Source organism: Xenopus tropicalis, chromosome 1 (assembly GCF_000004195.4).
Source record: "Xenopus tropicalis strain Nigerian chromosome 1, UCB_Xtro_10.0, whole genome shotgun sequence".
Lineage (NCBI taxonomy): Eukaryota > Metazoa > Chordata > Amphibia > Anura > Pipidae > Xenopus > Xenopus tropicalis.
The window spans coordinates 184043203-184065415 of NC_030677.2; the positions used below are offsets into that span (position 1 = coordinate 184043203).

Below are 22213 nucleotides of genomic sequence, written 5' to 3' on the forward strand. Positions count from 1 at the left end.
TCTGTTCCGTGGCGTTCTATTTTTTTAAAATGTGTATATTTAAGTTGCGTTTATTTAAGTTTTGTATACAAGCAGCAGCTATATATAAAAAAATGCTTTACGAGCGCAAATTAAGATTAGCAAATCTGACGGGGAATCCCATGTGTGCTGAAGTAACAGGAAGTGACCTAATCGCCAAGGCGGGGGGGGACAACTTTCTTTACTAAACTCCGCCTCCACATTAGGAGTGCAGCCGTGTGGCTCTCCTGCGGCAGTTACCATCTAAGTGTTACCGGGGAGCGCCGGAACACGGACAGGGGGCAAAAAAAGGTCTCATAAGAACAGGGACAAGGCGGCCGTAAAGTCAGAGCTAAAGGAAGAGCCGAACCCGCCGCCAGCATGGTGAGAACATGGCGCTCCGCCTTCTCTACCCAAACACTCCGTCTCATGGTTTCCCTGTGTCTGCCTAACATTCTGCTCTCTCCGCCGCTGGCTCTCTGTCTCTTTCTGCATTGGTATCTGTCACTGTCTCTCCATCGCTGCCTGTGGCTCAGTCTTGTCTCTCTCAATTGGTATTTCTCTCTCTGAAATCAAAACAGCTGTATTGGCTGGCACACATACATGTTTAACATTGCGGGGAATTGTAATGGGTTTGGTTATGGGAAGGCATTAAATCGGATAATAAGGGGGATGAGTCCTGGGATAAGGGATATTAGCCCATACTGTGTGCTGTTTCTCTCAGTCAGTGACAGTAACAGGTTGTGCATATTGTCTGTGGGAGTGAGTGCCCCTCAGTGCCCAGTGTTTGGGGCAGTGTAACATAATATGGGCCCCATACTCCCTGCCTCATGGTCACATGACTGGCCAATGATGACTTGTTTCAGGGCACACTGTTTGCCCTGGCTTTTATTCACTAAGGCGTTTTGTGCCCCAGCTTCAGAGCGCTTGGAGAAGGTGCTTACAGAATTCCTGGTGTAATATTTCTATTGGGCTAAACTGGCCATACATGTACTGATAAAATTGTATGAAACCTAGTTTTGTATGATTTTTGGACCATGTTTGGGCTCAGAATTATCATCCCGATAATTTTCGTACCATAGCGATCAGTCATTTAGTTGATCAGACAGGTTAGAGCATTTTGGTTGGATAAGGATACAATCTGCACATGTATTGTATATTGGGCAATATCACTGGGGGACCTACAATGGCAGCCACTTTTGTACAATTCGTGCCTGCCAACTATTTCATGTTTAGAACATCCTGATATTTGTAGGGCTTTATCCTACAGTTTCAGTCTGAATGTTAGTTTCAGATCATTGCATTTAAACGGATGACCGACTTTTGTCGGAAAAAGACTATGGCCAGCTTTACTGTCTATTGGATTGGTCTGAGTAGGTGACAGCACCCTATACGTCACTGCAGTAAAGGAGGATTAGGGTGACATCACTGCAGCAACCAGGAAATATACATACTGCATAGCAAGCTAAAGGTGGCCATACACGGTGAGATTTAAGCTGCCAAGGTGACAGATTTTTTGCCTGTGTATAGAGACATCCTATGCATGTGCCCATCGATTGGACATGCTTAAAAATCACGTTGGGACAAGAATTACTTTGGCTTGTTGATGTGATGCTTGCCCCGATGGCCTGCACATCTTTTTGTGATCCAGTCTTGTGACAAAAAGGCCAAACAATCGGATCAGCCCAATATCACCCACACCTTGTCCACCTTAAAGTGAGCATTTTGGCAAAGGTTGCCAAACGAGCATTGTCCTGTATAGGTATAGGAATTTGAATTTCCTCCATAGGGTCCTCCTGATGTTGTTAAACTACAGCTCCAGGGGTGCACTCAAGGGTGGCAGTCAGCAACAAGTGGAGCGCCACATGTTAGCACTCCCTGCTGTAGTACTTGTATGTTTTGTGTTTTTTCTATAATTAAGCTTTTTGTTCACCAGCTCCCCAATTTGGTATGCAGCACCTCTTTAGTTGGTAGGGTCTTATTTATCCTAGCAACCAGGCAGTGGTTTAAATTAAGGGCTGGAATATGACTGAATAGCAAGATAAGTGATAAAAAAAATAACAATAAATTGTAACCTCACAGAGCAATAGTTTTTGGCTGCCTGGGTCAGTGAAATCTGGAAAGAAGCAGAAGAGGAAAAGGTACATAAAATAAATAATGAAGACAGATTAAAAAGTTGCTAGAAATAGGACTTTCTATAACATCCTACAAGATAACATAAAGGTAAACCACACCTTTCATTTCAGTTTCTCTATATCTCACCAACAGAGCCTAGATGGTCAATGATAGTGTCACATTATTGGTAGATTCCACTTGTTCATTTAAAAAAAAAATACGTGCGATTACACTGTTATCTTTTTCTTGCCTTAATTGCTGCTTTTGTTCTGTTTACAAACAGCCTCAGAACGACTACATCGAATTACATCGCAAACGCTATGGCTATCGCCTGGATTACCATGAAAAGAAGAGGAAGAAGGAGAGCCGTGAGGCTCATGAACGCTCACAGAAGGCCAAGAAGCTTATTGGTCTCAAAGCTAAGCTGTACCACAAGCAGCGACATGCTGAGAAAATACAGATGAAAAAAACGTGAGTATCTGAAGCTTCACTAGCGCCTTTGGTTTAAGTAGTAAAGTGTTACCAGCTGTATTTCTCCTCTCCCTGTGTGTGTTTATAAATTGATATTTATGTGGGTGACTGGCCAGGCAGAGTTCATGGGTAAAGTAAAAGTGACCTAGAGTGAGCTATTCTAGAGTGTGGGACTAGATATTTATTGATATTATTAGATGTATGGGAGACAGGAAACAGCAACATTTTTGGCTTTGTTTTAATTAAAATATTCTCCTTTAGTATAAAGATGCATGAAAAACGAAACACAAAGCAGAAGAATGATGAAAAGACACCAGAAGGCGCTGTACCAGCATATCTGTTGGACAGAGAGGGTCAGACTCGCGCCAAAGTTCTATCCAATATGATAAAGCAAAAGAGGAAAGAGAAAGCTGTAAGTAATATTGTATGGTAAACAACAGACAGTTACCGGCCTTGCCAATTGGGCCTCTCCCATTTGCAGCATTATGACCACTTATTGCATTTTTTGGTTGTTCCTTTTTGACTTTAGGGTAAATGGGAAGTGCCACTGCCTAAAGTGCGTGCTCAAGGAGAGACAGAAGTGCTGAAAGTAATCCGCACTGGCAAGAGAAAGAAGAAGGCCTGGAAAAGAATGGTCACCAAAGTGTGCTTTGTAGGCGATGGCTTTACCCGAAAGCCTCCCAAGTATGAAAGATTCATCAGACCTATGGTGAGTTATTTATAGTTGAGGTTTCTTGGGTTTCAGTGTGTTCGTATCCTGCCCTTTATAAAAGTGTTTTACTACGGGAACGCAAATATTATTTATATTGAGGTGGGCCCTCTTGTACCCATTTTGTAGTTTACAGACTAGCTTTGTAGATTGCAAAACTACTGGTGATTGTATATGGTGGTAGACATGGGTCACATCATTTCAGCCTTTCCACACACAGGAGTTTAAAGGAGAATGCAAGTCAAAATTTAAAAAGCATACTGCCCAATAGTCCTCCTATTGTTTAGTAAAAACGCCACACTTTTGGCTCACCTAATCAAATATTTACTCAAACTTACTTCACATTTTCTAGAACAGGCAGCCATCTCTAAACAGGTATTCTCCCTTCCTTTCCCTCCTTGTTTCATACTGCACATGTGTTTCATTCCCTCCCCCCCTCCCATCTGCCAGATCCGCTTCTGATTGGCTGGTGGGCATGTGTAGATAAGAACAGCAGACAGGATCAAGTTACACACATGCTCAGAGAATAGGAAGGCTGCCGCTGGCACCTACAGGAAGGGGAGAGAGATTTCAGTGATGTCACTGTAGGCTTCACACTGCTGTAGGCTGCCAGCACCATATCTCAGAGAAGCAAGCAGGGATATGGGAATTTAGATATGCAGTAAGTACTTAAAAAGAATGCCTTTAGACTTACTTTTAATTTATATTAACCTTTCATTGTCCTTTAAGTAGCAGAGGCTTGACTGACAGGTATATCATGTAGTAAAAGCATTTCCACTCTAGTTTTATTTCAAGCGTTGAAGATTTTATCAGATCATATGTGGAGCCCACATATTGCTACCATTTGATTCCAGGGAGTCCCTAAGTTTGTATATAAAATAATAGGCTGAAGTAGAACTACTGTGCCTCTAACCCAGACCCAGTCTTTTTTTTTTCATTTATATTGTAAGTGTTGTGTTATGGGAGCCTGCATACCAGATAAAAAAACTTTGGAAGTCCCCCAACCTTGCTCAAGAGCTCCATAGACCTTGTGTGACACCATTTTTAATGCAATAGCCATGAAGGTTCCCTTTCTCTAACATACATTTTCTCTACAGGGCTTACGTTTTAAGAAAGCACACGTGACACATCCTGAACTTAAAGCCACATTCTGCCTTCCTATTCTTGGTGTAAAGAAGAACCCCTCCTCTCCACTATATACAACATTAGGTGTCATTACTAAAGGGACAGTTATAGAGGTGAACGTAAGCGAGCTCGGTCTTGTCACACAAGGAGGCAAAGTCGTTTGGGGTAAGTAGTCTTTTCTTATATGAGCTAAACAGATATTATGTTGTTGGGAATGTTATTTGGCTATATTACAGACCTGGGGCAGGATCACTTACTATTCCCTAGTGTTATAGGCAGGTAGTTGGCCCATGGTACAATGAAAAAACAGACAAAAAAAAACATTTTATAATAATTTAGTCTTTACCACTTATGCCTAATTCTTACTTTAGATGTAGTTAATGGCTTTAATGCATTTAAAAAAAAAATCTGCTTTGATGGGTGCACCTTTAAATATTTATTTTTTAACCTATTTCTCTTGTCTTTTTTCCCCTTTAGGAAAATATGCACAAGTCACAAATAATCCAGAAAATGATGGGTGTATAAATGCAGTTCTGCTAGTATAACACTGATTATTTTTTTTCTGCAAAATTGTCAAATAAAATGGATTTCCCAATAAAATGTTGGTATTTATGGAAATGGAATTTGTAGAAAATGAAATGATTGCATGTCTGTTTTTTTTTTTCTTGCAGTTACAAGTGCCAGATACTTGTTTAGTTTTATTTGGGAACAGGATCGGATCTGGGTAAAGCACACCAGGCAATATCCAAATGGCATCTGTAATTTGAGGCTGGTTTGGTTTAGGCACTGGGCAAGAGTTGCAGGTATTTTACTTGCTCTCAGGTACTATTTTCCTTTTACATTGCTCACTGCAGTAACTATAGGGGCCTAGAAGGAAGGAAAGGCACAGGTTGTTGGAGAACAGTGATCTGAGCGCAAACTGATTAAACATTACTGAGTCTAAAGATTTGCTATTCACAAAGCAGCATTTTAGGCTGATGCCAGACTGGTGAGGATTGGCCAAGAATCTGCCCGTACGCTGAATTTGGCACAAAACTGCTTACGCGAGCAGGCACAACAATATTTTGACACATAGAGGCAGACTCTCAGCCTTTGTTTATCCAGAGGCTGAGCATCAGCCTTAGGTAATGGTGTCAATAACTCTATACAGATCAGCTGGGCAGATACAGCAAAAGTTAGGGGTCATGTATGCCAAATCGGAGGCTTCAGGTTTTATAAAGATTAAACATCAGTCCGTGCCTCGGTGGATCTTACAATTCATGGTCCCTCTCCCGTGCCAGAGCAGGGTAACTTGATCCCACCATAAGACTTCACCTCAAGTACTACTTACAGCTGAGTTTGTTTCTCATTCTTTTCTTCTGTCCTACATTTATCTTGAACTTCTTCCCTGGCCTGCCTGCCTGCTTCTGCTCTGTGTGAAGCACTGGATAGGTACATTTGCCTGTCTGGAATGGAGAGCTGTGTTTTGATTGGGTAGGTGCAGGAAAGTATTAGCCCAACTAATTGGTTAAATTTGTAAAGTAAATGGCCTAAATATTGAGCATCTGTGCAGCAAATGGGGAGATTAAAGGTGGGTGTGAGGACTGCCAGGAAGGAGGGCAGTTCCTTCTGAATCTTGGGTCCCTTGAGCTGGACCTGCTGGGGTGGCAGAACCTGCCAGGACTGGGAATAACTAAGATTTTTCAAGGTATCCTTGTAAGCCAGTCCAACCCTGCCTGTCAATTTATTCACACTATATAGTCTGTTTTATCAGCAGTCTCTTTAACTCTCCGTGCAATCAGTTCAAACCAAATGCTATTTCCTTGTAATCTGACTATAATCAAATCAAACACATTTTATTTTTGCCAAACTGTTTTTATGGGCCTCTGAGGCCAGAGACTGTGAGTTAAATAGTATAAAATAGTCACTTAAAGCACAGACAAAAGGTAGTGTAGTAGTGACCACAATGCGCCCCTAGAGTTGTGCCTTCCCCCTGATAGGCCTCTATCATTTGAACCACCAGGAAAGCTTCCACGTTGGATTTGTCCCATGAAAGTATCTTTTCTGCTTCCTGTGTGGCTAGATACCAAAGCGAGTGGCTGTTTGTCTGCTAAATGGGGATAGGCTGACTTTCTGCAATGCAAAGTTCTGCCACCTTCAGACGACATATGTCATGGCAGCAGGTGGGGCTGTTGTTTCAATTCCAATATAGTTATGGTTTCAAAACTGCTAATATCTTAAAATTTAGGGAAACAAAATGTAAGTTGTAAATGAGAGCGCTCTTAGCAGTTTTAACTTTAGTTCTGAGTGTTTACATTTCCTTTAATTCCAAGGGTGTTTATTATCCAGGAAAATGTCCTGATTGTTATAAAAATGTGTTACACAACACAATTCTCCTGGAGAAAACCAGTATAAGCTATGCATTATTTATATATATATATATATATATATATCCAAAAAAGACCAGCAACACCGAGTTATGTTCCAAAAACAATCAATTGTGTATTAAAAACGCATGAACAGCCAACGTTACGTTTCGGTCCCCATCGGGACCTTTCTCAAGGCCTTGAGAAAGGTCCCGATGGGGACCGAAACGTAACGTTGGCTGTTCATGCGTTTTTAATACACAATTGATTGTTTTTGGAACATAACTCGGTGTTGCTGGTCTTTTTTGGATATTTAAGTCATTTACCTTGCACCCGAGCTAAGAGCTGAAGCAGAGTGCCACCCTGGGTTTGCTATATATATATATATATATATATATATATATATATATATATATATATATATATATATATATATATATTCTGAAACTTACTTTATGGACATGACGCATACGTAAAAATAAAAAATTTGAATGTAAAATTGCTCAGGGTTCTTTTCTAAGCACTTTTCTCATCTCTCTTTTGAGCAGAGCAACATCAGAATACTTCTCTGTTTTCCTTCTGAAGGTATCTCTCTCTCTGACTGTACAGTTACATCAAATGACCAGCAGGTGGCAGCTAATAAAAACTTGTTTGGAAATTGGAAATAATAAAAAATGAATGTAATCAGCAAACATGCTTAGAAATGTACCCTGAGAAATTTTACGTAACATTTTTTTACTTACCCTTTAAAAGAAACCATTTATACGCAGGAATGAGCTGCTAATATGGGCACTTAAATGGGGGTTTATGATCTACAAATACAGTACAAAAAATGAAAAGGAGATGGCTTTATGTACCTTCTTCAGAAAAGTCATTTTAATAAACATGTCTGCTTATTCCATGAGACAAAATACAGTTATTATAAAAGCAGTAGAACTTTTTATGTATCAGAAAGGAAGGAGATTTGCTTTACAGCTGTTGTAGGTCATGTATATATAATCATTATGTAAATGTTAATATATACATATATATTATAGCTTCTCACTTGTAGGCTTCCTTGGGTGTTTCGGCGGCGTATGATAAACATAGCCTTTCCTTCAGCACTGGCACCATAATTCCTCATCAGATAAGTAATAAAGCTCATGTTTATTTTACAAACCAACCTGCTAAACATGTTTGTAACAAAAGTTGAAACATACTAACGTATAAAGCAATGCACAGTTCTCCATAGAATTCACTTAAAAGTCCTCTACACTGACGGGGGTGGGGGTTAAAGTTTCCCAAACATCACAAATTCTTGGCATGTTCATGGGACCATTCATGGAAGCAGAAGAAGACAACATGTGCCACTGCATTTATAGAACACTGCTGGGTGCTGATTTGTGCCTTCCCCAAAATCTGCCTTCACCCCCAAGGGTGCCATTAAGGATGCAGCAATGTTCAAAGTGACATATTTATTTTGCACTTCTGTAAAAATATAAAAGTAAACGATATCTAGAGGGAGAAATCCAGGCGGCAGTGGAAGACTGCAATCCGATAGCAGTGTGTATATACCTCAGTGGGGGGTACATCTCCAACAGCAAAGCGGAGTGCACAGAAAGTGGAATGTAGGTTGGGGGGCAGCCTTCCCAGTTTATTCATTCATACCTGTCCTGCCTGTTGGGGCTTACCTAGTTGTTTCCCCAGGAAGAGAAAAAGGGAGAACATTTAAAATGGAAGTAAATGCTACTAATGTGTTTAAGTGTGAAACAGCCAATTAGTCCCTGAAAAGCAGTAGAAATTTAAAAATAAGTAAATTGTAATTAAAAAATATATTGTACCTGCTATAGCACAATTTAACAACGGTTTGTCTCACGTGGGTCATTTAACATGAAAGATATAACCTCTCCCAGGGTTGATAGCTTATTGAATGCTGAGAATACTGAATACTGTCATGTATTTGCAACTATACATGCTGGGCAGAGGGGAGTACACTATAAAGGAATCAGAAAACAGAAATAAATGGAAAAAAACAATTTTTTGTCTCGGTTGTCCTTATAAATCTGCATTTACCTCATCATAGAAATTCACTTTTTATACTATCACTTCTTATATTTAGCATACTTTGTAAAAGCATTACTTTTAATCTGCCTTTGTATTCCTTTCTCCAGTTGAAAAGGTTGCCTGCATTAAGACCCTAGCACCCCCAGTTGTTGGTGGGATGCTCCGAGTTGTAGCTAAAAGGAAATGAAACGCTTCAAATAAATAAATGGAAAACTGGTCAGAGTCTTCTTCTGAATACTTTTGCAGTTTATGTAGTTCTAGTATTCAAGATATTAGCAGTTTTTACACTGTTAATATATTAAATTTGAAACAACAGCGCCGCCTGCTGTTCATTTTGGCCAAGTGGATACAGTCAGTAGAAAATTAAGTTTGTGAAAAATGGAAAGACCTGTGATGCTGCTGTGCTCAAAAAATTAAGTTTGTGAACAGCGAAGAGTCATGACATTTCTCTGGTCAGTTCTAAGCAGAGCAAATAATGAGCAACCTCATATTTATCACTAACTAAACTTTCTACGGACTGTCCCTTGTCAGCCAAAATGATCAGCAGGTGATGCTGTTGTTTCAAATGAATTTGCAGAGAGGAAGTGTCCATGAGAACCATAAGTCCTGCTTTGTAGTGGATTGGAAGTCATTTTTGTGCTTCAAGCCTGCTTTGATATTTTTGTACCTGTGTCATTACCACAAACTGGGCGGGGTGGTGGGGAGGGGTGGTCTTTAAGTGGCATTAAAAAAAAACAGCAAATAACATCAACCAGAAAATTGTACAAATACAAATGCCTGTGCCCTAGGTCCAACAACTTTATAGAACTTTAAAAAAAATCTCAGGTATTTAGTTTTACAAATATGTGAATAACAACAATTATGCAAAGGTGGCGCTCAGCTAGACAACCTTATTCCTCTTCTTGGCTGGTCCTTTATATGCCCTGGCCTTCCTGCGTAAGCCCCTCCTCTCTATTACTGGTACTTCTGCTTCCGCTTCCTCCGAACTGCTCTCTCCGCCTCGTTCCAAAGATTTCTGCGCCGACTGATCTGTCTCCACTGCCGACTCTTCCGACTGATCCCTCTGTCCCTCTGAGAGTTGCTGAAATGCTACATCTTGCAGTTCAACAACAAGCAAGGGACCTTGCCGAAGGGTGGGCAGTGTGTCTGTCATCACATTGAGGGGGTGCTTTTCAAGTGATCCTGTGTCCATGGTTTCAGTTGTATCAGAGGTGGAGCACTCTTCCGCACCATCAGTCTCCTCATAGCTTGCCAGTCCGTTACCTGAGAGCTCTGGGATGCATGCCTCTGTGTCTTTTACTTCCAGGGCCTCTTTTATGTCTTCTTCCTGCCTCATCACAGTGTTTTCTAATTCAACGGCCATGTTCTCTTGGGAGGAGGTCTCTAAGTCATCTGAACTGATGACCTGTAAGTAAGACAGATTTGATCATTTAAAGGGCAATTTCAGCTTCTAAAACAAAATATGTTAAACAGCCCACACAACTCAGAAACCCCTAATATACCAATATCCCTGTAATCTGCTCCTTCAAAACATATGAATAAATATGACTTGTATATGCTGAAATTCAGCTGCAAAACAGTTATTCTCTTTCTGCATCATTTGAATGGTGGCAGGGGAGGAGGGACTAAAACATTGATGTTACCAATTGTAACAACTTCGTAGTTGTTACAATTGGTAGTTTACAGACAGCATGCAGGAACTACATAACCCACAATGCATTGCTCTGTGATGTTCCTTTCCTTACTGATGTCACATGTACAGGGATTGTGGGATTTGGAGGATGCAGGAGTCTCAGAGTAGTCAGCCAGATCAACAGGGGGCGGGGCTTAGAGAACTGCTCCAACCCATATTATTATATTAAGAATAATGAAAAGGTTGAATATTTTTTCATTCCAAAGTTTCTTGAACTTCTAACAATTCAGGTTTTATATGTGCGCATGCACACCCACACACACAAAATTCTGCTGCTGAGTGGTTCTCCAGTATCATGGAGTTCTACAATGTTGGTCAGTAGGTGGGCCTATAACTCTATAGCAGTAACAAATGGTATCTAGGAGGTTTCAAAGGCGCTTAGTCTTAGTCCGTTTATCCATGTATCCCCAAATAACACAGTTGTCCATCTGATTAGACTGCATCAGTGCAGTGCATTGTTAAAAATGATTAATAGTTTGCTTTCCTTAATATCTAGATATTTATAGACACACAAAGCGGGGGACAGTTATTGTCAGCTATGGAGTGGGCACATATGCTGCCCTAGATATTTATGGAATGACAGTAGGATGAATGATAAAGAGGGATGAAAGACTTCCAGTTTACATGCTCCTTGTCATCAATCACTGATAAGGTAATCCTGAATAGAAAATTGCCATTTTAAGTACTAAGGTCAGCCCCCTGGCATGATACAATTCACAGTGCACAGAAACAAACCAAGGGCACACATATATGTTAGGTAACACAGCCTATTAATGGGCAAATTGCTGTCTTTTGCTCCCACACTTCTTCCTGTTAGAGCTGCATTATTTCCTGTCCGGTGATCTCTGAGGGAGCACACAGCCCATCACTAAATGGTGGCTCAAGGGAAAAGATGAAAATATTTATATATATATATATTCCAGTTTAATCTGTAATAAATATGCCACTTATATGATATATCTGATCTGTTGGTTAATTATTCATTCTGGGGCTTAGTTTTCCCTTTAATAATTCCAAAATATTCTTTTTTCAGCATTAAAGTAAATGATTTTCTCCCAAACAGTACATTCATGCTATTTTGTTGAGAGATACAGTAGAAATGTAACTGGTTTGATATCACCACTGGGACACTGGGGCAGGGAGTAATGTAAATGGAAAACATTCTCTGTAAAATGCTGTGAGCCTTACATATATAAAGGATAATACCGGTAATGTTATTCCCATGCTAGGAACACATTTAAGCCATTTATAATTCTCACCTGATCAGGAAAGGAATCCAAGGATTTCTCTAAATCCATATTAACTGAAACAAGGGTTGTTAGTGATTTTTCATCTGTGTCTCCAGGCTCTAGATTCGACTCAGTATCCAGTACTTCCCTTTCTATTTCTTGTGTATCCAGCACCTGAGGTTCCAGAGGCTCCTTTATTATGTCCTGTGCTACTGTGTCATCTGTTTCAGCTGTGCCATCCTTTGCTGTATCATCACTTTCCTTTGTCACGTCACCATTAAATGGTTCTGGCACTACTGGTTCTGGTTCTGTGCTCTAAATAACCAGAAAATGTACAAAACATCAGGACGACAATAGTCTTACATTTTGTATTTAATATAGCAATTAATTTGTATTAAAGATATAAATTAATCAATAATTGTAGATACAATTTGGATGAGTACATGCAAGCCCACACATAAAATAAATCCCAGCCATATTTTGCTGCTGAGCCTCTGGCATACATGAAACCTCTTGTAAGTGTGCACTACAACTAGCATGCCAAAAGAGACCATACTCAACAGATGGTATTATATCATTATATATTTGTAACTGTTGTGCCAAGAAGTTTTACTCTCCAAAGAAAGGCTGTTATCCAGGAAACCCGTTGTTCAGTAACCCATTATCTAGAAAGCTTCAAAATACAGCAGTGCTATATATCATATACATCACCTCATGTACACCACCATTATTCTGTATAAATGCAATGTACATACAGACTAATTTTCTTTTAACCATTCTGAGTGTAGAAGTATGAGGGTAGAAGTATGAGTGTAGAATTATTTCCCCACCTGATTACTGCCACCACTTTCTTCTGGGTGTCTCAGAATATCCTGACTGTCCTCCAAAAGGTGACCAACAGGTTTACATGAAATCTCCTCTTGCAGCTTGGCCATGTCACTGTCATCCTTGTCTTCCGCTAGCTGCTGTATGAGTTCTGTAAAGTTTTCTACTATCTGTTCCTTGGATTCCAGTCTGCAAACAGCATAAGTTTTTATTGAAAACCCATCTGTCTAGATAATAACAACTATAACACAAATCATTTAGCCAAGTCCTTAACTGGTGTTTCTACTCCAGCAAAGTGGATCATATTTTGATATTATATATATTTTTCTACGATCCTGTTCATTTCTATTTACATACGATCTACAGGTATTTGTATAAAATGTTTATGTGGCAGTGGTTTTCTTTTCTCTCCTGCTCTGATATTCAATTTCATTTAGGGCCCTCACAGACAGTAATCTGAACAGCCGAACCCACCCAATTCACTGGAGCCCTGACCTTGATTGTCACTTAACCATACATCTAGACCTTATATCTAGAACACAAAAAACATTGGAAACACATATCTATTAAGTTGACTGCTCTACATTTTGTAAATAAAGTTATAATCCAAATCTAAAAGCAGTTATTGAGTAACATTATTACTTTGATGGTTCATTATGACTGCTGCTGTTGTCCTCCACCTCCTGCTCTTCAGTTTCCAGTTCATTTCTTAAAACCTTTGGGCAATTTAACTGGCTGATTCGAACACGAGTTGAAACAGGTGTCGGATCCGGCTCTGTTACAGGACAGAAAGTATGTGTCTTTTATTACATATCACCCCCCCCCCAATACATCTTAACTAGACAACGTAAGTCCTTCTTAATCAATAAATTAATTGATTATTAGCAAGTCCAGCTGCTTTAGATTTACTTATACTAGATAAACCATGACCTGGATGAATGAAAATCTTCATAGTCGTAAGTCACTGTTATTTGCCTGCCCCATGACACTGTTTATTCTACAGGAAATACAGAATTAATCCTAAACTAACTAGTAGCTCATTGACTACAGGAAAACCCACTTTGGATTTTACTGACTGTATGACCTTATTAGTTACTTCTCGGAAAGAAGAAACTGAATAGAATGGAGAGCTGAAAAAGGCTTAAAAGGGAGAAGGACTGACACAATGATAAATTCTCTATAGTTCTTTGTTATTTTGTTCTCCTATACTTTACAAAAAAAACATAATAAATATCATATTTCATGAGCTCTCTTCTTTGTGCCTCTATCCACTGTACCATAAAAATGATCATTATTATATAGTTACATAGTAAAGTTGGGTTAAAAAAAAGTCCATCAAGTTCAACCCTTCCAAGTGAACCCGGCACACACATAAACATATATCGACCTATCTATACACTCACATACATAAACTGCATATACCAACATTGTATATTTAATAACTAATAAATACACCCAAACTGTAGTGGATGTTAAATAACTGGTTTTATTATTTGTTTATTATTTATAGCGAATAATATTTGAGATACAAACCAAACATTTTTGGTTAAATATCTTTAAATTGTTAAACAGAGAACTAATATAAGTTCTTTGCTTTTAAGCCAAACAGTAGGGGTCATTTGCTACATGCATTGCAGAGAGTGAAAACATGTGCAATTCGAATTTTTTTTGCACTTTGCACCCTGCCCCACACATAGAATAATTGCCGCAAGTCTCCACAATCCATAACATAAAGCAGACACATGTGTTTGTCTGATAAATACAGTGCCGGCTGCATTCAGCCCCACTGTAATTATGAGGGGAATGTGGGGGAAGGCATCTGTACACCCCAGATTTTCTATCTGCCACATTGTGCAGAACACAGCCAGACCCCTTACACAAGTGCTTTTTAAATCAACAGTAAAGGATTTGCTTTTGCGCCCCTTACTGCTCTTTCACTTGCGTCTGGCATGACTATAAATGACCCCTAATATAGTTCAGGGCCCAGTACACACCCTTGCTGTTTGGCTCTAATGCTTCTTATAAACATGATGCAAGAATAGAAATAAATTTCTCCAAGAAGCTCTTTACCTTCAGCGTTATCTTCCAGAAGTTTCTCCTCTTCAGGATCTTCCTAAAAAAAAGAACTTTGAGACTAAAGAGAACTATATATGATTTGGCAACTTTATCTTCAATATGCTTTAAGGTGGACATTAACTGTGATTATTTTTTAATAACATACACACACATTAATCTATTTATATATCTAAAAGTAAATCAAGTTTATGGGGGCCACCACCTGTTTTAGATTTGTTATTTGTAAGCATTTTACCTGATCTGCATCTGCCCTTAAAAATTTTCCTCTCTCAGAACTCCTAAACGCTCAACCATCTCTAGAGCACTACCTGAGGGTTTATATTTCAGAGATTTGCTTCCATAAATGTCAGGACAAAGGCAAACTTATTGTTGAACCTCACTTTACATCTTTGGATAAATGTCATTTCTCATTGAGACATGAAAGCTCTCATGCTGTGTACATTCTGATTACAAATAATATGTTCTATGTTGTCTCTTGTGAAGCCTGCATTACCCGCTTTTAATCCACATCTCAATAAAGTGTTGCCAACACTCCATATAGACAGACAAAGCCAGCTTCACACTGTAATAATGCAGATGACTAACAGAAAAAGTATTTGTGCCCCCTGTTAAGCACTGACCTCCTCCACCTGAATATTGCTCTGCTTGTTATTACCATGACTTTCTGAAGGGATGGAGATCAGACATGGAATTTTTTCTAAATCAAAAACAGACCTGGATATCCATCGGTAAGCACGGCTCGCTTGGCTCACTCGGCTCACTCAGCTCACTCTGACACTCGCAGACTGGATCCTTTACTTCAGGTACAGGTTCTGGTTGCAGTGAGCAGGGTTCTTTGCGTAGTGTGTCTAGAGCTGAATCGCTTTTTGATGCCTCTACAGGTAACAAAAAATAAAGGATAAACCTAAAAACTTCAGAAGTAGTTATAAAATGCAGCACTTTTATAGGACATTAAAGGGGTTGTTCACCTTCAATGTCCAAATCTTATTAAACCACCGACAATGCTGTCAGCATGTTAGAAAATACATTTTCCATAAAAAAAGTAGAATGGCTTCCTACTGGACCAATTCATTGGTTGCTTGTGCACTCTAACACGCTGCATAAAGTAAAAGCTCATTGGTTAATTTTTCTGTTGCAATGGCAAACAGACTCAGCAATGATGAAACTCTGCCACAGGCACAGGAAGCAGTATCAGACTGACAGGAGGCACAACCAATAGGAGTTAAGTCTGCTGCCAGTACTATGACGTCATATAAGGAAGTAAAAAGCAACTGTAGTGTTTATAGGGGTCACTGACCCCCCCCCCAGCACAGAGTCTGTGCAGAAGGGATGATTCTGAGGTAAATATCTCTTCAGGTGCACATTTTTTGGTAACTATGTATATGGCAAAGATTGTTCTATTAATGTGAACTGTTAGATTTGTGAATGTTGCACAAAGGTGAACAACCCTTTAATATTTACTTTCGTGTAGTATATATACCTGACAGTCTCTGTGTTTTCTTCTGAAATGCACTTGAAATGAGAGTCCTCTGGAACCAGTGACCAACTCCTTCCACCTCCCACAAGAGTTCCCGGTCTCCGGGGTACTTTTCTAGATACTGCTGGCAGGCTAAAATGTAGAGCCAATACAATAATATATTCAATGAACTGTCCAAAACTGTATTGTCCAAGATTTCAGAATGGCAGGTTGTAAACTACATCTTCCAGTATTAGTTACTGAGAAAAAAAGCATCTTTATTTCCAATTTGAAATAAATTACAGTTTCCCCCCAAACCCCAAGCCTCTTATTTCAATCAAAGCATGGGGTCAATTAAAGGAACAGTGTCACCAAAAAATGTATCAAAGTAATTAGAATATAATGTACTGTTGCCCTTGTCTGGTAAAAGTTATGTATTTGCTTCTGAAAGACTACTGTGTAGCTATGGGGGCAGCTATTCAAATTAAAACAGGGCTAAGGGCTGTGACAGACGGGGAGATTAGTCGCCGCGTGACAAATCTCCCTTGTCACGGGCGACTAATCTCCCCGAAATGCCATACCATCGGCTAGAATGTAAATCTCCGGTGGGATGGCATACGCAGTGTCGCGATTTGCCGAAGTCGCGGAAGTTGCCTTGAGACTTGAAACTTCTGCGACTTCGGCAAATCGCGCCGCTGCATATGCCATCCCACCGGGCACAGTTTACATAGCAGATAACAGATACACTGATACACAGATCCATTCAATTCTACAGAACTTATCTGTGATCTGCTATGTATTCTTTGCCTTTTTTCAGCTTGAATGGCTGCCCCCATGGCTACTCAGCAGCTTTTATACAAACTATAGTAGTGTTTCTCAAGCAAACACAAAACTTTGTAAAATTGGAATTGCATTGAATTGCACATTGCATTGCTGTCTTATTCACTTTTTTGCTGTAATATGTGTTGTGTATTGTTAATTCTTTTATGGGCATGTAATTTGGGCCCAGAGGAGAAGAAATGGTATATATTACTATGTATTGTGATGACAATAAAGCATCTGAACTGAACTGAACTTTTACCAGGCAAGGGCAACAGTATATTAACATTTATTGTTCCTTTAAAGGAATCTAAAACTCTAATTTCAATGATATTCGTAAGTTCATTGTAATGGAAAATAAGATTACTGATATGGCAGAGCACCCTCAAGTACAGCATTTTTAATGAAATTACTGTCTTCAATAAAGCACTGTTATACTTATAATCTGGATAGCTATATTCTGTTCCCTTTCAAATGCTAGAACCTCCTACTGGAAATGCTATATGCACTGGTCTCACCAGTAGATTTTATGAAAAAGTGCAATATAATGTTTCCGAGCTTTAGATATGACTTGAACTTGAATAATACTACAAATACTGCTAACTATACTAATAATAATATCAGTACATGCTCTATGTTCTTTAATAGGTTTTGAAGCAAAAGCACATTTATAATGCGGGAATGAAATTAATTTAAGTAAAGTCTTAGATTGACCCAAGCAGTTACCTGTATACATCAATGTGGACATAGGATATCTCAGGCCAAGGTTCTCTTCAGTGAAGGAATCTACAAAGTCTTCCAGTATCTGTAGAGCTAATTCCTTATCCTGATATTTCTTCCTGACATACAGGGTATCCAGCACAGGCAGCTGATAACTTTGCGTTAGGTAAGCGGGACACATACTTCCTGTGAATGCAATCAAATCACAGTGCAGCCATTTAAACATGCGCAACAGTGAACTGCGAATCACCAACAACTCTGGCCATCTCTGTAAAATATCTCTATTTGAAATACACCAAGTCCAGGATTCTGATGACATTTTTATTGTCTGGATTTAGTTTGGCGGCTTAGAACAACTAAAGGCAAATATGTTGTCATCACAGATACATACAATGTTTTGATTTATCCCTCATTTGAATATACAAGGTAATGTCAACATTTTGTAGAGGATTCAGTATATGACCAATTTAAAAAATTATGGATTCCATTCATTCCTATTATTTATCTATCCCTTTTTCAGATGTCACTATTCTTCTAGCAAACTCCTTGGCACTTTGCCTCTCTCCATGCTGTGGGGCTGTTTAAGCCTATAAGAGGAGAGTTGGCAAATATTAAGGAGAGTAAAGCACAAGAAGTAGTAGGCTAGATCCAATGGAAGCCATATTTGCTGATGATATATCAATTACTAATATAGCTCTAAACCTATTTCTAAAAAGGAACATAATGACAGTTTTCTAACAAATTTTAAAAAATTAGGCATGACTACAGAACTTAGTAACATTAAACAAAAACACCACTGACCAGGGGGTTTGACAGAATAAAATCCCACAGCCTCCCCGCTCTTCCAGAAGATCTTTGCATAATCTGAACTGCTGTGGCACAAAAATGGAACTTCATCTCTCCCCATCTCTTGCTTTCGATATATAATGCGATTTAGGACATAAAGAACCACTCGTTCTCCCAGAGTCCTGACCTGCAAAATAAAAATTGATCTAAGGTCTGTCACATACCCTACATGGACTACTTTAGAGTAAGCTTATACAACAGTCATATTTAAAAGAAATATTCTGGGGGTTTTTTGCTGTAACTTAGCAACAGATGTGCCACATGTCATCAGTGCCTGATTTCTGTTCTCCAATAGAAAGACGATTCATAATTAATTCTTCCTTCTTGTTTAATGAATTAGTCATCAATGCTATTTCACAGGAATCTTGTCTTGACTAAAAGGGAATATTTTTTTAATGATTTTTTTTTTTTATAAATAAAACTAATTATATTAAAAGGGCAGTGTCAATAAATATGCAGCATCTACTAATTATATTTTTTGCATACACTGCTTCCTTAAAGGAGAAGGAAAGGTAAAAACTAAGTAAGCTTTATCAGAAAGGTCTATGTAAATACAGCCATAAGCACTCACAGAAACAGAGTCCTCTATTAAAAGAAACACAGGATTTCTTGTCTCCTTTATTGAAAACATGTTCTTAGAGTATCTGATCTCCTCTCTCAGAAAAATCATTCATTCCAGGGGCCAGAGCTCTCGCCTCTCTCCTGCTCCCCCCTTCCTTAAGAATTCATAAAACTCACTCCCCCCACTCTTAGGAATGTGTCATCTGCTATGAACACTAAGCTAAAATGGCAACTGCAATCAGAGAAATCTGCAATTAGAATATTCTTTTAACCCATGCTCTAGCCCAGCGGCTCTCAACCTGTGGGTCGTGACCCCTATGGGGGTTGAACAACCCTTTCACAGGGTTCGCCTAAGACCATCGGGAAACACATATTTCTGATCGTCTTAGGAATAATTTTATGGTTGGGGGTCACCACAACATGAGGAACTGTATTAAAGGGTTGCGGCATTAGGAAGGTTGAGAACCACTGCTCTAGCCCATCTTTACTTATGGGATCTGGTAATCGGAGGGCTGTGCCTTATATATTCTACAAACATAATGACAATATAGGCCAAATAATATTAGAGGAACTGGTCCATGCAATCAAAGGGGTACCCATGTAACCAAACCAATCTGATGTTATGCAGGGTACACAGTTCTCAAACAAAACACCTCACATTTTATACAGAATGACTTCCTTATTGTGCAGTCAACTAGAAACTTGACTGTAGCATAATGACCATATCAGGCTAAATGTAACCAAATTTACCAATAAAATCAATTTCTCCAGTGTTACTCTCTCTTTATAAATGGCATAACTTGTATTTATTGAATGGTCCATGTACCACCATCTTTCCACTTCAAAGGCCTACAGTACATGTCTGGGATATTAACCTGTTGAAGGCCTTCCCGGGAAGGATTGGATGTCCTTACAATGTCTTCAACAGCCCACCACTGATCAGCAAGGTAGAAAGCCACAGCTGCAACACAGAAAGGAGAATATTTTACAATTAAAAAAATGTCTTCCTTACCATTAAAGTATATTCTTCATATAAATTATGAAAAGGTAGCTATAATCTTGAGAACAAATGTACTGGACTGGAAGGAACAACATATGGCACTCTTTTAGGAATAAACGTTATGTAGGTCAGAACATTATCACTGGTTGAATAGTTTTACTAGAAATATCATCAATAGAACCTTATACTTCTTATATTATAGCAGTGGTACATTAACAAATCAGCAATTCTTTTTATATTTACATGGATACTATAATCCTTAAAGTTCCCTTTTTTATCTGTACAGGTATGGGATCCCTTATCCAGAAACCCATTATCCAGAAAGTTCCAAATTACGGAAGGACCATCTCCCATAGACTCCATTATAAGCAAATAATTCTAATTTATAAAAATTATTTCCTTTATCTCTGTAATTATAAAAAGAACCTTAATCCCAACTAAGATATAATTAATCCTTACTGGAGGCAAAACAAGCCTATTGGGTTTATTTAATATTTAAATGATTTTTAGCAGACTTAAGTTATGGAGATCCAAATTACGGCAAGATCCCTTATCCAAAAAAACCCAGGTCCCGAGCATTCTGAATAACAGCATTTCTGATCAGTGCTAGACAGGTTTCTGTTGCAGATTCTACCCCATTTCATAATATGACATACAGTAAAGCCTCAATTTTACATCCACTGATGAAGTTTTCCATCATTTTACACAGTTAGGCCATGGTCCCACCAATAATATTGCATAATATATTTTTTTGATTTTACATTTTCCTGCATTTACACCATTTTTATCTGGTCCCCTGGAAAAAAAAATGGGGATACTGCATACTGCATAATAAAACTGCTGCGAAGTTTCTTCCTTTCCTTGCCAGATTCCTGAGTAATACAAGCTCATTACACTTCACATAAATCAGTTTTTTTTCTCCAGATCTCTACTTTTCAATACATTTTCATTACAATGCTATTTTACACATTATTTTAAACAGAAATGTTATAGTTGTAGTAAAATCTAGTTATGACTAGAGACTGGCTACCTCATGGTATTTGGGTCCTGCTGCATTTATTGCTTCAGTTAATATAATGTACTGAGGTTAAAAATCTCACAGGCAAACAATATGTAGGTCAGAGCACTAGAGGTTCTCACCAGATTATAGCTGAGTGACTAGCTGTACTGAAAATCACTGTTTACTTTATGTTATAATCCCTAGAGCATGAAAGGGGTTGGGGTTATTCCATGTAACACAAACAAATTCAAATATCTGATTTGTGTTGAATCGATATTATTTGAAATTTTTAAAAATTGCTACCATCAGGATCTGATTTGGGATTGCATTTTTTTTACATTTTTGAGCTATAGTAGCCTGCAAATCCACACCTATTGAATCAAGAACAAATTTAAGTTGGTCTGCTATATGCTTCCATAGACAAAAACAGGCAGGAACCATGCCTCTTAAACTCCATAGTGACTTGGGCCTAGAAGTTTGGGAGCTTACAAGTAAAAACAATAAAATGCTGTCGTCGGGACATTGGGTTCTACCTGGAGCCAAGCACATACTGCAGTCTCATCTGAATGAAGCAACTGCCAGTATCAGTGGTAACATCCCTCTGAACATCTTTATGCAATCTTACTACACTTTTCCATCATCCATATATTTCCATATATATGGATGAATCTCAAAGCTCCTTCATATCATCACAAAAAATAAATAATGCACTAAATGCTAAACATAGCTTTGTAGCTGTACTGGCTAATCTGGGGAGCACTAATAACTGCCAGTTCTATCCTTTTTAAACTTTTAAGATTTTTGTGCATTTCGTTACTATTTAGATGTGCAGGAAGAAGCACTATCCAGATGTGCAGGTATCCATTAAGTGCATTTACCACATCTCCACATCCACTGTGCATAGCCTATACAAGCAGAGCTATACAAATAAAATAAAAATACATATTCATACATACATACATACCTGTTAGTGTATCCTGGGGTGCAAAGAGAGCAAGGACTTTGTGTGACTGATCTCCTCCAAAGAGAGGCACAAAACCTACTGTAGACAAGCTGATTTGAACCTACAAAGCAATATAAAAACAATTATATTGTGGCTCATTGGATCTGCCTTGCAGTGCTGGGGTCCTAAGTTCAATTTCACTTTGGGCACTAGCTACAAGAAATTTGTATGCTCTTCTAA

At 38.7% G+C, this 22213-nt stretch overlaps 2 protein-coding genes across 3 annotated transcripts in view; one reads left to right on the plus strand and one right to left on the minus strand.

Annotated features, from left to right (window-relative positions):
• The first annotated feature begins 240 nt into the window (after nt 1-240).
• Nucleotides 241-5017, plus strand: nsa2 (NSA2, ribosome biogenesis homolog). The gene is given in 6 exon segments (NM_001017326.3): nt 241-381; nt 2396-2583; nt 2845-2995; nt 3113-3292; nt 4390-4582; nt 4895-5017. Coding segments are annotated over 6 exon segments (783 nt in total). The 5' UTR covers nt 241-378; the 3' UTR covers nt 4963-5017.
• Nucleotides 5018-7595: 2578 nt separating this feature from the next.
• Nucleotides 7596-22213, minus strand: part of fam169a (family with sequence similarity 169 member A) — a 37016-nt gene continuing 22398 nt past the window's right edge. For both annotated transcript variants that reach the window (XM_002934825.5, XM_018090770.2), the window contains exons 3-13: nt 21995-22094; nt 19906-19991; nt 18425-18596; nt 17630-17809; nt 16109-16237; nt 15343-15503; nt 14623-14665; nt 13195-13327; nt 12558-12741; nt 11758-12042; nt 7596-10210 (exon numbers count right to left, since the gene is read on the minus strand). In XM_002934825.5, coding sequence (XP_002934871.1) covers nt 9686-10210; nt 11758-12042; nt 12558-12741; nt 13195-13327; nt 14623-14665; nt 15343-15503; nt 16109-16237; nt 17630-17809; nt 18425-18596; nt 19906-19991; nt 21995-22094 — 1998 coding nt within the window. In that variant the 3' untranslated portion in view covers nt 7596-9685. The remainder of the gene's footprint in view (nt 10211-11757; nt 12043-12557; nt 12742-13194; nt 13328-14622; nt 14666-15342; nt 15504-16108; nt 16238-17629; nt 17810-18424; nt 18597-19905; nt 19992-21994; nt 22095-22213) is intronic.